Source organism: Notamacropus eugenii, chromosome 5 (assembly GCF_028372415.1).
Source record: "Notamacropus eugenii isolate mMacEug1 chromosome 5, mMacEug1.pri_v2, whole genome shotgun sequence".
Classification (NCBI taxonomy): Eukaryota; Metazoa; Chordata; class Mammalia; order Diprotodontia; family Macropodidae; genus Notamacropus; species Notamacropus eugenii.
In genome coordinates this window covers 257,000,197-257,013,793 of record NC_092876.1, presented here as the reverse complement: position 1 = coordinate 257,013,793, position 13,597 = coordinate 257,000,197, and the positions used below count along the sequence as shown (strand labels likewise).

At 37.9% G+C, this 13,597-nt stretch overlaps 1 protein-coding gene across 4 annotated transcripts in view; it reads right to left on the bottom strand.

Annotated features, from left to right (window-relative positions):
• Positions 1 to 13,597, bottom strand: part of PMS1 (PMS1 homolog 1, mismatch repair system component) — a 121,413-nt gene that overhangs the window by 103,625 nt on the left and 4,191 nt on the right. For 3 of the 4 annotated variants that reach the window (XM_072612636.1, XM_072612638.1, XM_072612637.1), the window contains exons 2-3: positions 11,402 to 11,550; positions 7,675 to 7,857 (exon numbers count right to left, since the gene is read on the bottom strand). In XM_072612636.1, coding sequence (XP_072468737.1) covers positions 7,675 to 7,857; positions 11,402 to 11,533 — 315 coding nt within the window. In that variant the 5' untranslated portion in view covers positions 11,534 to 11,550. The remainder of the gene's footprint in view (positions 1 to 7,674; positions 7,858 to 11,401; positions 11,551 to 13,597) is intronic. The other variant, XM_072612639.1, reaches the window with a different exon arrangement.

Here is a 13,597-nt window from a genome sequence, read left to right as displayed (position 1 = left end):
GCTGCACAAAGTCATCAGTCTCACTTTCTCTTCCAGAATTATTAAAGTTCAGTGACAAGACGAAAGTCAAGATGACTGGTGATGGCCTGGGATGCTGTGAATGACTTTGGCATCTCAGATGTATGATCAAGCAGTAAGAATAATTGTTCTCATCTGCCCATTCCACCAGTGGAAGTCATCAAATGCTTGGGGTAGACATCCCCGCAACTTAACCTACAGGTTTGAGGTCTGTCGATTACCCTCAACCAGGGAAAACAATACTTGTAACTCCTAAGGACTTTTTCATTATTAGGGAAGTAAGAAGGAGACAATTAGACAAAGGGTACAAGTATCAGTTGAATATGATAGTATGACATCTAAAAAAATAAAATGAATGAATGAAAAAGAGGAATATACTGGAAGAAGGGGAAAGGGAGAGGTAGAAATCAGTAAATTATCTTACACAAAAGAGGTGTGAAAGAGCTTTTACAGGGGAAATGAAGATGGATAGGTGGGAAGGAGTGCTTAAATCTTACTCCCATCAGAATTAGTTCAAAAAATGAATTACACATTCAGTTGGGTACAGAAATTGAAATTTTACAGAAAAGTAGGAGGGGAAGGGGCTAATGGAAAAGAGGGACCTGATAGAAGGGAGGGCAGATTAGGGAGGCAGTAGTCAGAAACAAAACACTTTTGAGGATAGACAGGCTGAAATGAGATAGTAGGAAGGAGAGAGAAAGAGATAGTAGGATAAATGGGGGGAAAGTAGGATGGAGGGAAATACACAGCAATCACAACTGAAAAAATTCTTACAGCAAGTTTCCAATAAAGGCCTCATTTCTCAAATATATAGAGAACTAAGTCAGATTTATAAAAATAAGAGCCATTCCCCAACTGATAAATGGTCAAAGGACATGAACAGGCAGTTTTTAGACAAAGTAATTTAAGCTTTTACAGCTATGAAATAAATGCTGAATCACTACTGAGTAGAAAAATGCAAAAAGAAAATAACTCTGAGTTACCATGCCACACTAATCATATTGGCTAATATGACTACAAAGGGAAATGACAGACATTGGAGGGGATGTAGGAAAATTGATATACGGTGGAGTTGTGAACTGATTCAACCATTCTGGAGAGCAATTTCGAATTATGCTCAAAGAGTTTTATAGTCATGCATATCCTTTGACCAGACAATACCACTATTAGATCTTTATCCCAGAGTTAAAAAAAAAAAAAAAAAAAAAAAGGAAAAGGACCTGTATGTATAAAAATATTTATAGCAGTTTTTTTGGTGGTGGCAAAAGAATTGGAAATTGAAGGCATGCCCATCAGTTGGGGAGTGGTATACAACTGTGATGGAGTACTGCTGTGCTATAAGCAAGATGCTCTCAGAATAAACTGGAAAGACAGATAGGACCTAATGCAAAGTGAAATGAGTAGAACCAAGAACACCATACACAGTAACAGCAACAGTGTATAATGACCAACTGTGAATGGCTTAGCTATTCTCAGGAACATAATGATCCAAGACAAGTCTGCATCACTCTCATTTCTCTTCCCAATTTTCCTCTACTTCTCTTATTTGGTGTTCACAATTCTTTTTGAGCTCTTCCATGGCCTGAGATGGATTCATATTTTTCTTGGAGGCTTTGGATGGAGGAGCTTTGACTTTGTTGTCTTCTTCCCGAGTGTGTGTTTTGATCTCCTTGTCACCGTAACTTTCTATAGTCAGTTTTTTCCTATTGGTTGCTCATTTTCCTAGCCTATTAGCTAACTTTTAACTCTTTGTTAAAGTAGGGCTCTACTTCCAAGGTAGAGGGTGCACTGTCCCACCCTTCAGGGTCTTGTATAGCTGTTTTCAGGTACTTCTAGGGACTTGTAAGTTTTCAGTTCTTTCAAGGTGGTATGACTTAAGGAGAGGTGTTTACTATTCTCCTGGTCTGTGCTCTGGTCTGTGCGGTACCACAAGCACTCTTTCCTGCCCTGGAACTGTGAGGAGGATCCCCCCTCCACTGTAGCCATAAGCTATGTTATGCTAGTGTTTCTCTTTCCTCTGGGACTGCCACCCAGTACTGGGACCTGGATCCAAGTGTGGACAAAGCAACAGGGTCCTGCCTTAGTGCTAGCAAAGAGACCCCTCTGACCTCCTTCTGACCAGTTCAACTCTCTTACCATTTCTGGGCTAGGAGCCCTGGAAGCAGCCATAGCCACTGCCACTGATGCTGTCACTGCTAATTCAGTCACTCCCAAGGACTGCTCCCGGTTTGCTGGGGTCAGGTTGTGTTGACAGCACATGCACTGGACTGAGCCCCACTCCTACCCTGGAGCAAGACTCTTCCTGCTGACCTTAGAAGTTGTCTCTGGTGTCTGTGGGCTGAGAAGTCCAGAAATCGCCACAGCTGCTAGAAATTCAGTCACTCCAAGGTCTGCTCCAGGCTTGTTGGGATCTGGTCTACACCTGCAATAACTGAACTTCTTTTTCAGTCTGGTGCAACAAACCTTTCTTGCTGACCCTGTAAGTTGTCATGGGCTGAAAATTTGTTTCACTCTGTCTTTTTATGAGTTCTGCTGTTCTAGGATTTGCTCAGAGTCATTTTTTAAAAATATCTGGAGGGTTTCGGAGGACAGCTCAAGTAAGTTCCTGCCTTTACCCTGCCATCTTGGCTCTACCCCAATCTAAAACAATTCTGAAGGACTTACAAAGAAAAATAATATCCATGTCCAGAGAAAGAACTGATGGCATATGAACGCAGATCAAAGCATACTTTTTTTAACTTTATTTTTCTTGGTATTTTTTTTCTATGTTTTCTTTCACAACCTAATGTACAAATGTTTTGCATGACTGTACATGTATAACCTATATAAAAATGCCTACCTACTCAATGAGAATGGGAGGTGAAGGAGAGAGGAAGAGATTTGAGACTTAAAAATTTTAAAAATAAATGTTAAAAATTATTTTTATGTTAATTGGGAAAAAATAAAATATTAAGTATGCATTTTTTAAAAACAGCACATTTTTTCTCAAATAGATATGGGATTTCATTGATTTGGATATTACCTCTGAAAATAAAAATACAACCCACCCATGCCTGCCTGTCCTGTGCAACTCCTGTTCATTATAAGTTTTCCATGATAAGTCCACTTAACATACCAGAAGCCTTCCTAACTTTCTCCTCACATTCTGAGGACACTACTAGAACCCACATGTAGTCACCTCTCTTATTTTTTCCTCTTGCTACATAACCATATATTTCTCAAATGATGGATCACCGCTACTATGGTTTTTGCCCTAGGTATTATTATACATTACAGCTTGCTCATGTTTATCATCCATCCCTCCATGTTCCTCCAAGTAATGTTAGTTTTTAATTTTAAAGGCTGTACTATTCCTTGACTCAAAGTCATAAGCCATTATCAATAGAATATAAGCATTAAAAAGATGAACCTTTGTTTCTGAAGGGGGGGAAAAGTCTGTATATCTTGTAAAATACTCCTCTGCAAAGCCCATCCCCCTTCTTTCATTAATGCATTCCACTGGGAGCTTTCATTTTCTCCTGGTTCTACTGCTGTCTTTCAAAATCTATGCCAAGTACCTTTCTCCCCAGGAGTTTCAGCTCCCTTTTACGGTGCTGTCTTCCCTCATTCTATTGCTGTTCAGTCATGTCTGACTCTTCAAGACCCCATGGACCACAGTATGCCAATTCTGTCCATGGAGTTTCCCTGGCAAAGATACTTGAGTGAGTTGACATTTATTGTTCCAGTAGACTAAGGCAACAGAAGTTAATTGACTTGCCTAGAGTTATACAGCTAGCAATTATGGGAGGTTGGATTTGAACTCAGGCCTTCCTGACTCCAGGCCTAGCAATGTATCTACTGAGCCACCTAGCTGTCTCTGGTCCTTGCTGTATATTCCCTTCCAAATATTCAAATCACTGTGCCCTTCTGGTATTTTCTTAACTCCTGTGTTTGTATTTCAAAGTTTCTTTTTGACTGGTATTTTCATTAGGAATACTTCGAAGTCCTCTATGGACTTTCACGAAAGGTTCTCTTTTTTCCTCCCTGAAGGTTTTTTTCCCTCAAGTTTTACTGAGTAATTTATTCTTGGCCCTTGCCTTTTGCCCTTTCAAATATCTCTTTCATCTGTTCTTTCTCCTCTCCTTGATGATAGCAGCAAAGTCTTGTGTAATCTCAACTAAGGTTATTTAGTACTTGAACTCTTTCTTTCTGTCTGCTTGCAGTACTTCTTTGACCTAGAAGCTCTAGTCTTTGCCTATGTTTGTGGGAATTTTCATTTGGGGGTTTCTTTCACGAGATAACCAGGGAATCCTTCCTATTTTTCTTCTGCATTTTGATTCTGATATGTCTGAGTAGTTTTCTTCTTTACAGATTTCTTGAAATATGGTGTCTAGGATTTTGTGGTAATGATTTTTGATTAGATAATTTTTAGATCTCTCTCCTTGACCTGTTTCCCAGCATAGTTGTTTTTTGAAAGGAGATACTTTACATATTCTTCCTCTTTCTTTTCCCCTTCTCTTTTGGTTTTGTTCCAGTCCACTCTAATTTTCAGAAGTCAGTTATTTTTGTAAAGTTTTGTACCAAGAATAAGGGTTTTTATTCTTTCCCATTTTTTCTTCTAGAGTTCCTGTTAACTTCATGATATCCCTTTAAAAAATCTTTCTTTATCCTTTCCAGAAATTTAAATAGTACTTGCACCTAAGCCATACCTTTATCTGAGGTTCTATGTGCAGTTGCTATGAAGTTATTTTCTTCTTCTTGGTCTATGTCTTAGATAAATGAAACTGCTTGATCATCAGTGTGTTCTTATTCACATTACCAACTTTAGTGAATGACACTTTTTGTTACAGTCTGGTTTTGATGGATCTCGAATATAACATGGCATCCACCACCATAATGATGGGTATATATGCCTCCAAACTACATTGTTCCAGCTGCTCTTCATATCCACTGGTGTTAGTGAACAAAGTCCTAGAGATCTCAAACTTGCCTTGAATCTTCTAGCTACATTGAGCTCTTCAAGGATATAAAAGTTTCCGGTGAGTGTGGTGCAAAACTTTCAGAGTTTCTGGGGATGCAGACTCATCACTGCCCTCTTGATATGTAATTTACCAGTTTCAGTTCTCACTACTAGGGTTCAATGTCCTGCCCTGGGGCTTTTTTTCTGAAGCTCTCAGGTCTTCCTGATTCTAAGGAACTTCCTTATTGGAGCTGTAATTATCTGTAGATGGATGACAACACTAGAGGTTCTAAGATCCTGCATTCTGATTTCTGATACAGAGGAGTCAAAGCCTTCAAGGGAGCGTACTCAAGGGGTTTCTTTACTAAAGCATTCTACAGTAAGGAACCAAGTTTTCTTATTCCTGATACACAACACTGCTATATGCTCCCAGTTTCTCTGAAGCTCCTTGAAAAGCTACCAAGTACTGTTCTCTCCCCAACACCTCTAGCTAGACCCAGGTCCTATTCTCTGCAATCTTTAGAGTTTTGCTCCATGCCATTACAATTTCCCATCCCCCCCAATTTTTTAATTATTATTTGATCTGATGATCTTATTCTGTTACCTCTGCCATCTTGAATAGAACTCTCCCCTTGGCCTTTTCATGTGACTTAGAGCTTATTTTTGTTGTTATTGTTGTTCAGCTGTGTCCAACTCTTCATGACCCTATTCAGAGTTTTCTTGGCAAAGACACTGGTTTGCCATTTCCTACTCCAATTCAGTATACAGATGAGGAAACTGAAGCAAACAGGGTTAAGTGACTTACTCAGGGTCACACTGCTATGAGTGTCTAAGGTCAGATTTAAACTCATGAGGATGAGTCTTCATGATTTCAATCCCAGTGCTCTATCCACCGAGCTGCCTAGCTGTCAGTATTGGAGTGGTTTGTCATTTCCTTCTCCAATTCACTTTACAGATGAGAAAACTGAGACATACAGGGTTAAGTGACTTGCCCAGGGTCACACAGCTAATAAGTAACTGAGCCCAGATTTGAACTCAGGAAGATGAGTCTTCCTGACTGTAGGCCCAATATGCTATCCACTGTGCCACCTAACTGCCTAGGTAAAACAGAGATTCCTGCCTCCAAGCCTGGTACTCATTTTATAGGTAAAGAAACTGAGGGAAACAAAGTTAAATGACTTGCTCAGAGTAACACAGCTATCAAGTGTCAAAGGCCACATTTGAACTCAAGAATATGAGTCTTCCTGACTGTAAGCCCAATGCTCTATCCATTGTGCCACCTAACTGCCTAACTAAAACCTCCTAAATGCATTGTCTCCCCCAATAAGAATGTTAGCTTCTCAACAGCAAAGACTATCTTATTTTCCTAAAATAAGCCTCAGTGCTTAGTACAGTGCTTTGCACATATTTAATAAATGCTTTTTCATTCATTCATTCAAAAGCAAGGGTATCCATATTCACTATTGTAAGTGAGTTAGTCAGTAACTATTTATTAAGCACTTACTCTCTATCAGGTAATGTGATGAACTGGGGATACGAAAAAAGACCCAAGTTCAAATATAGCCTCAGACACTAGCTGTGTGACCCTCAGCAAATTATTTAAGCTCTGTATGCCTCAGTTTCCTCAGCTGTAAAATGGGACTAACAATACTACCTACACCTCTCAAGTTGTTATGAGAATTAAATGAGATAATATTTGTAAAGTACTTTGCATAGTGTCTGACACACAGCAGGCATTTAACAAATGCTTGTTCCCTTCTCACCCTCTTTGACATAGATGCAAGAATATGTATCCTTGAATAGGTCACAATTTTCTTATTCTATTTTCTTCTTTGTTAATAGTAATATAATTTTATTCAGAAAATGATTTATGTATTATATTGCAAATTGGAGTCATTCAAGAAATGTGTTGACTATCTAAGCAGTAATTTTTTTCTGAAAGGTTGATTTTAAATATCAAAGTTGCTATTTTATTAGTAATTGATGCTTTCTTAAAGACAATAATAAAATAAACCAGGATAAGGCACCATGGTACAATGAAAAGTTCTGTGTTCTCTCTAAAAATTATTAGGAAAGGAGAAGTTACAGAATTTTCTAATGCATTCCACAATATTTCAACTAGTTTAACAATACATTATACAAGCCATAGTTACTTATAAGAAAATATCAAGTTGCTTTTCATTAAAACGCTTAATGAGTAGTCTTTCTCTCATTTCCTAATTCTAAAACGCAAACCTAACTTTAGCTATTCACATTTCAAGTTTACTGAAATAAACACAAATGAAAAATAAACTTATAAACCTAATTAAACTAAATTTTATAGACTTAAATTAAAATAGGCTCAAATTTTTAAAAGGCAGTTATTATAAGAAAACTCATAATACAGATATATCCACAGTTAAAATAAAAAAGGAAATGTCACATTGCTTCCATACCCCTAAAGTAAAAAAGATCAAGTATAGTGCTGCCATCTAGCAAGCAAACTTGTTAATTACTCAGTGACAGCTCTGAAAGTGAATACAGACTTAACTGGAATATCATACAGAAAAGGAACAAATTTTGCCTTTTCTAACATTCTGTCAATACCAAACCCAAAGGTAAAAGATCATTTGTCAACTTTAAACAAATACTAAGAAAACGAGATTCAAGTTCACAAAAACAATATGCATTTCAGGACAAAGGATTACAGGAAAAATATTAATGAAATATTTTCTTACCTCAGCTATACAACAAATAGATCCTAAGGCTTCCCCACGAAAACCGTAAGTTGTTAAGTTTTCAAGGTCTTCATGACTATTTATTTTTGAAGTATAGTGTTTTATTGCCATCACAGGTGCATCAACAGCTTTGATCCCATCACCATTGTCTCGAACTTCTATCTTATCAAATCCATAATTTTCCTACAAAGGATAAAAAGTTATAAAAAACTATTCGACTGATCATTGAGTTTCTAATTCAGCAAGCACAGCGGACAAAACAGAATAACACCAAAATTTTATAGGTTAAGTGTGGGGAAATCAAATAATAAATTTCTGGTTTTCAAGTATTTTATCTCTGGTTATAAACTGTACTAAAGGAAATGTCTTCTGAATCACCATATATATATATATATATATATATATATATATATAGTAACTTCTAATACTTTTAAGTTTCTAAACACAAATCATTCTCATATCAGCTTTCTTCCAAGTAATTGTATTCAGTACAATTTTAATAATTATCTTCCCTTCAAAGTACCTTTTTTGGAAATCATTATCATGGTTTTAAAATTTTATGTTTCCCATAAAGCAAAATCAAAATTGTATTCTTGTAATATTCTAAACAGCAGAAATCTATCAACAACTAGAACTTGAACTTGAAACCTTTAATAAACTACTAATTTGAAAGACAATGCCATTTGAGATTCACAATGACACTGGTATGGTAGGTATTAAGGGTACTGTTATCCCTATTTTTTAAATGGAAAAACAGATTCAGAGAGCTTATTGCTTTTATCTATTTTGATACAGTAGAGGTTTATTTTACTTTTATAAGTGGTTTTCCTTTTCTTTCCTAATTTAGAATGAGGACAGACCCTTAAAATGACCAGGTAAGTGATATCCCATAGAAACTGTAAAATGTTGTTTTCTTTTTAAATTTGTATAATTACGTATCTGGGCAGGAAGTATAATCTTTGAGGATACTAGTTATGGGAAACTAGTGGCACAGTGGATAGATTATGTGGAATCAGGAAGCCCTAAATTCAAATCCTATCTCATATATTTATTTGCTGTGGTCCTGGGCAAGTCACTTAAACTCTGTTTGCTTCAGTTTCCTCAATGGCAAAATGGGGACAACAATAGCAGCTGCCTCCCAAAGTTGTATCTCAAATGAGATAAAAATTGTAAAGCATTTAGCATAGCCTCTGTCACATACTAAGTACTACGTAAATGTTAGCTATTATGTTAGCTTTTATTCTTCCCTCTTCCCCAAATCTTCCTCCCCATATCTGAAAAAGTCTTCAAGTCTTGATGATGCTTCATTCACATCTTTCCCTCTTCCTATTCCTACTGCTATCATACTACATACCATACCATATCACTTTCCAACAGTATTAATTAATTAGTATTAGCTATTATTACAACTATTATTAGTTATGAAGTCTCAGCTCTACAAAAGGGAGTATCTGAGAACTGTGACACACTGACATTGCAGATACTCTGAGTATAAAGCACTGGGGGAGGCAATCAGGAAGAGGACAATGTCTACAGCTCCAAAGCTCAGAGTGGCAGCTACACGATGATGTGAATAGTGTACCAGTCTTAGAGTCAGGAAGACTCCTCTTCCTCAGTTCAAATCTGGCCTCAGACACTTACTAGCTTTGTGACCCTGGGCAAGTCACTTACCCCTGTTTGCCTATTTCCTCATCTGTAAAATGAGCTGGAGAAGGAAATGACAAACCACTCCAGTACCTTGCCAAGAAAACCCAAATAGGGTTAATAAAGAGTCAGATACAATTGAAACAACTAAACAACAACAAAGTCCCAAAGCACCCCAGTTTGATTTGCTAGGACAGCTAAGGAAGAGGTGTTGATCAGGAGAAACCCAAATATGATGGGTCCTCCAATCAGAAAAAGATCAATTACAATTTAATAAAATCATACAGGGCATGAGTTTATTCAAAGAACATTTCCTTAAAAGGCAGCCATGAGACTTTGTATCTTTTTGAAAGGAAATAGGAAGCACCTTTAAGTGGTTCCCAATGACTGGGAACAGTATCCAAAATGACTGATGACTGAGTACTAAATTTTGACATGGCTCAGCCTCTTTTTCATGAGTTTTCTCTCCCCTAGACTTCTAGACCACAGTATACTAAAAGGAGGTTAGTGGAAGGGAAAGTACAGGGAATTTCTTCCTTATTCATGTCTCACCAGGAGCAGAAAATGGTAACTTGCAGAACAGGGTTAACCTGAGGAGAATTCCTAGACTTTCAGTTCCTGGTCGTCTACTTTTTTCTGAGCAGAAGTCATGGAGTTCCTGAGAGTGGACTTTTCCAATTTTAGGGGATTACTCTATGAATAATCAATCCTGCATTCAAAAATTTTCCAAGTTTGCGTTCAAGTGGCAAGGCCCAGAACTTCTAAGAGGTAGATTTACTCAACAACATACTAGTTAGAAAGGAAGACAACCATCAGCATGGTACCTATACCTAGAGATATGACACTATATCATGGGTCTAGAAGACTGACCTTCCCAACCCTCCAAGTGATTGCACAAGTTGCTAGGTGGCAATTAGGCAGTGCAGTGGATAGGATGCTGGACCTGGAGTCAGGAGAACTTCAAGTCAAGTATGGCTTCAAACACTTACTAGCTGTGTAACCCTGGACAAGTCACTTTACCTGGTTTGCCTTAGCTTCCTCAACTATAAAATGGGGTTAATAATAGAACTTACCTCTCCCCAAAGTTGTTGTGAGGATAAAAATTAGGTATATGTTTACCTGGTTTGCCTTAGCTTCCTCAACTATAAAATGGGGTTAATAATAGAACTTACCTCTCCCCAAAGTTGTTGTGAGGATAAAAATTAGGTATATGTAAAGAGCTTAGCACAATACTTGACACATAGCAGTCACTTTATAAATGCTAGCTATCATTATAATGATAATAATAGTTATTACTAATACTGTTCAGACACTACAGGTTCAGAGTGAATGCGGAATGGATTGCTCAGCATGTCTGCAAAGTATCTTCCCTATCCTGGGGGAGTCTAATGGGTTACATGAATATTTTATGTTCTATATGTGTTCGTGTATTCCTATGAGTTCTTTGCATCCTATGCATTTTATGTGGTGGATGAAAAAAGGATGTTTCACAACCAATGTCTGTATTTTACAGTGAATGTACAAATGACGACCTTGTTATCCACATCTGGGCAAACCCAGACATGAGCTATACAGCGAGTTCATTTAGAAGTTTTTCTGGAGTACTCGAGATGGGGGCATGAGCCAAGGAGAGAAACAAATCTTTTGGATGAAATCCTAAGTTTCAGACCTAATTTGTGTACACATAGATTCCCTTGAGGGGTCCTGGGTGATGGGTCACATTGTTTTCTACCCAATAAATAGAATGGAAGTTCCTTGAAGGCAGAGACCGTTTCATTTTTGTCTTTGTATCCCTAGAACGTATTACAATCTCTGGCGCATAAGACATGCCTGATAAATGAATAAATAAATAAATCCTTATTGAATGATAGGTTAAGTGATTTACTCAAGAGTCACACAGCTAAATTTATGGTGAATGAGAAATTTGAATTCAAGTCCTCAGGACTACAGGTTAGAATTCTATCCATTACCTCCAACAAGACAGATTTTTGTGTGCAAATAATAATTCATTAGCATGCAAAAAGAAAATCTCCTAATTGCTCTGGCCTTTCACTGGCTTATTTTAATTGTGAATAAAACTCACCAGCTTAACGTCTATATTTGTGGCACCAGCATCCAATGAATTTTCTATTAGCTCTTTTACAACACTGATCACAGAAGTAATCACCTGAGAACTTGAAAGGAGACGAACAGTTGCTGCAGGCAACTGCTTCATTCTTCTTAAAAGTGGAGCTGTTTGGGGAGAACATAGGAAATTGTGAGAGGATAGCATATCACAAAAATGGAGTTTCTAAAATATGTCCACCTTTTTTTTTTTTTGATATCTAGATTTCTAAGTCTTGAACTCAAAGTCTAAAATCAAAAAATTAGACCCACATTGACCTGCCTCCCCACCCCAATAACTACTGTCTTGATTTTTTTATTTTCTATACTAGTACTACAGTTTTACTGACACTCAGTTATCTTTTATTCTTCTCTCTTCCCCAGATCTTGATGATTCTTCATTTACATCTTTCCCTCTTCCTATTCCTACTGCTATCATACCATACACTATACCATAACACTTTCCAAGGACTCACTCATCTACAGCACAAGCTTCCCAACTAGTCTCGTTTCCATTCTCTTCCTCTTCAAGTCTGTATTACATATCACCACAAGAGTAATTTTCCTCTAAGGCTTTTCAATCTAGCCTCAACCAAAATTCCTACTACTTGTACCATGTCCTCGGCTCTAATCAAACCATCTTGATAATTTTGTCTGGTCACATTTGACTCTTCCTGACTTCACGGACTATAAAACATCAATACTGTCCGTGGGGTTTTCTTGGCAGAGACACTCAAGTGGTTTGCCATTTCCTTCTCCAGTGGATTAAGGCAAACAGAGGTTTAAGTGACTTACCTAAGGTTACACAGCTAGTGAGTGTCTGAGGCTGGATTTGAACTAAGCTCTTTCTGGCTCCAGGCCCAGCATGCTATCCTCTGAGTCACCGAGCTTCCTATAATCAAATCATCTTAGCACCTCCTCTTGTGCCTTGGAATATAGCTTGTGAATTCTCCTTCAATCATTTCCCACTCTGACTAGCCAACCAAAATTCACATCAAGGTTTATCTTAAATGCAAATGTCTCCTCACTTCTATAAAACGTATCCTCTGTATCACTTTTTTGGTACATGCTATCTATATCCCCAAATAGACTGTAGTTCCCATGAGAATGACATATCTTCATATAAATATGTACACACACACACACACACACACACACACACACACACAGGTGTAGTGCTTTACACTTAAGTTTTTAAATCAATATTTGAGTGACAATACTATTGTTGTTTGTCCTTTGTTTTAAGGGTTTTTTTTTCCAAAAAGAACCAACAACATCACAAGGTGACTTGACTTGTGAATGAATTGGATTTAAGTAAGATAGAGTTGCATATCAGCCTCACTGTCTTTTCCAGAGTCACTGAAGTGCAGTGCCAAAACAAAAGCCAGGACAGCTGGGGCAATGGTCAAAGATGCAATGGATGACTTTGGTGTCTTCAAAGTCTGACCAAACTCTAAAGTCTCCACAGGGCCTGCGTCAGCTACTTTCATGGCCACTGGAACAAACTGTTCTCACCTGCACAGTCCACCAGAGGAAGTTTTCACATGCTTAGGATATACACCCCCCTAACTCACCAACAGGTTTGTGATTGGTTGGTTATTCTCAATCATCTGCTGAGACACTTTACTGGGCTATGACCACTATGCATGCTACAGATTCCTGGAGCTACAGATGAGAGCTCAGTGCCAGGGGGACACCAAAAGTCGATAAGCAGCCCTGAAAAGGGCTCAGTGAGCCATCACACCAAGGTGCTAGCCCTCAATAAACATCTTGATCCCAAAGGTAATAGGAAGCCACTGGAATTTATTTAGTAGGGGAGTGATGTGGTTATACCTGTGCTTAAGGAAAATCATTTTGGCAGATATGTGGATATTAGTTTGAGGGGAGACTTGGGGACAGATCAATCAGGAGGCTTGAAACAGTCCAGGTGAGAGATGATGAAGTATTGCAGAGGAAAGAGATAATGCAGAGGTAAAATCACCATAACTTGTGAGGGAATATCGGGATTTGAAGGGTGATAAGTTGTGAAACTAGAAGGATAGGAGAAACCTCAATAGAGACAGGGACAGATTTTATTAGAAAGATAAAAAGTTCTGTTTTGGACATATCAAGTTTGAGGCAACTATAGGAGATCCAATTTAAAATGTCCTACAGGCAATTGGTGTTGTGGAATTGG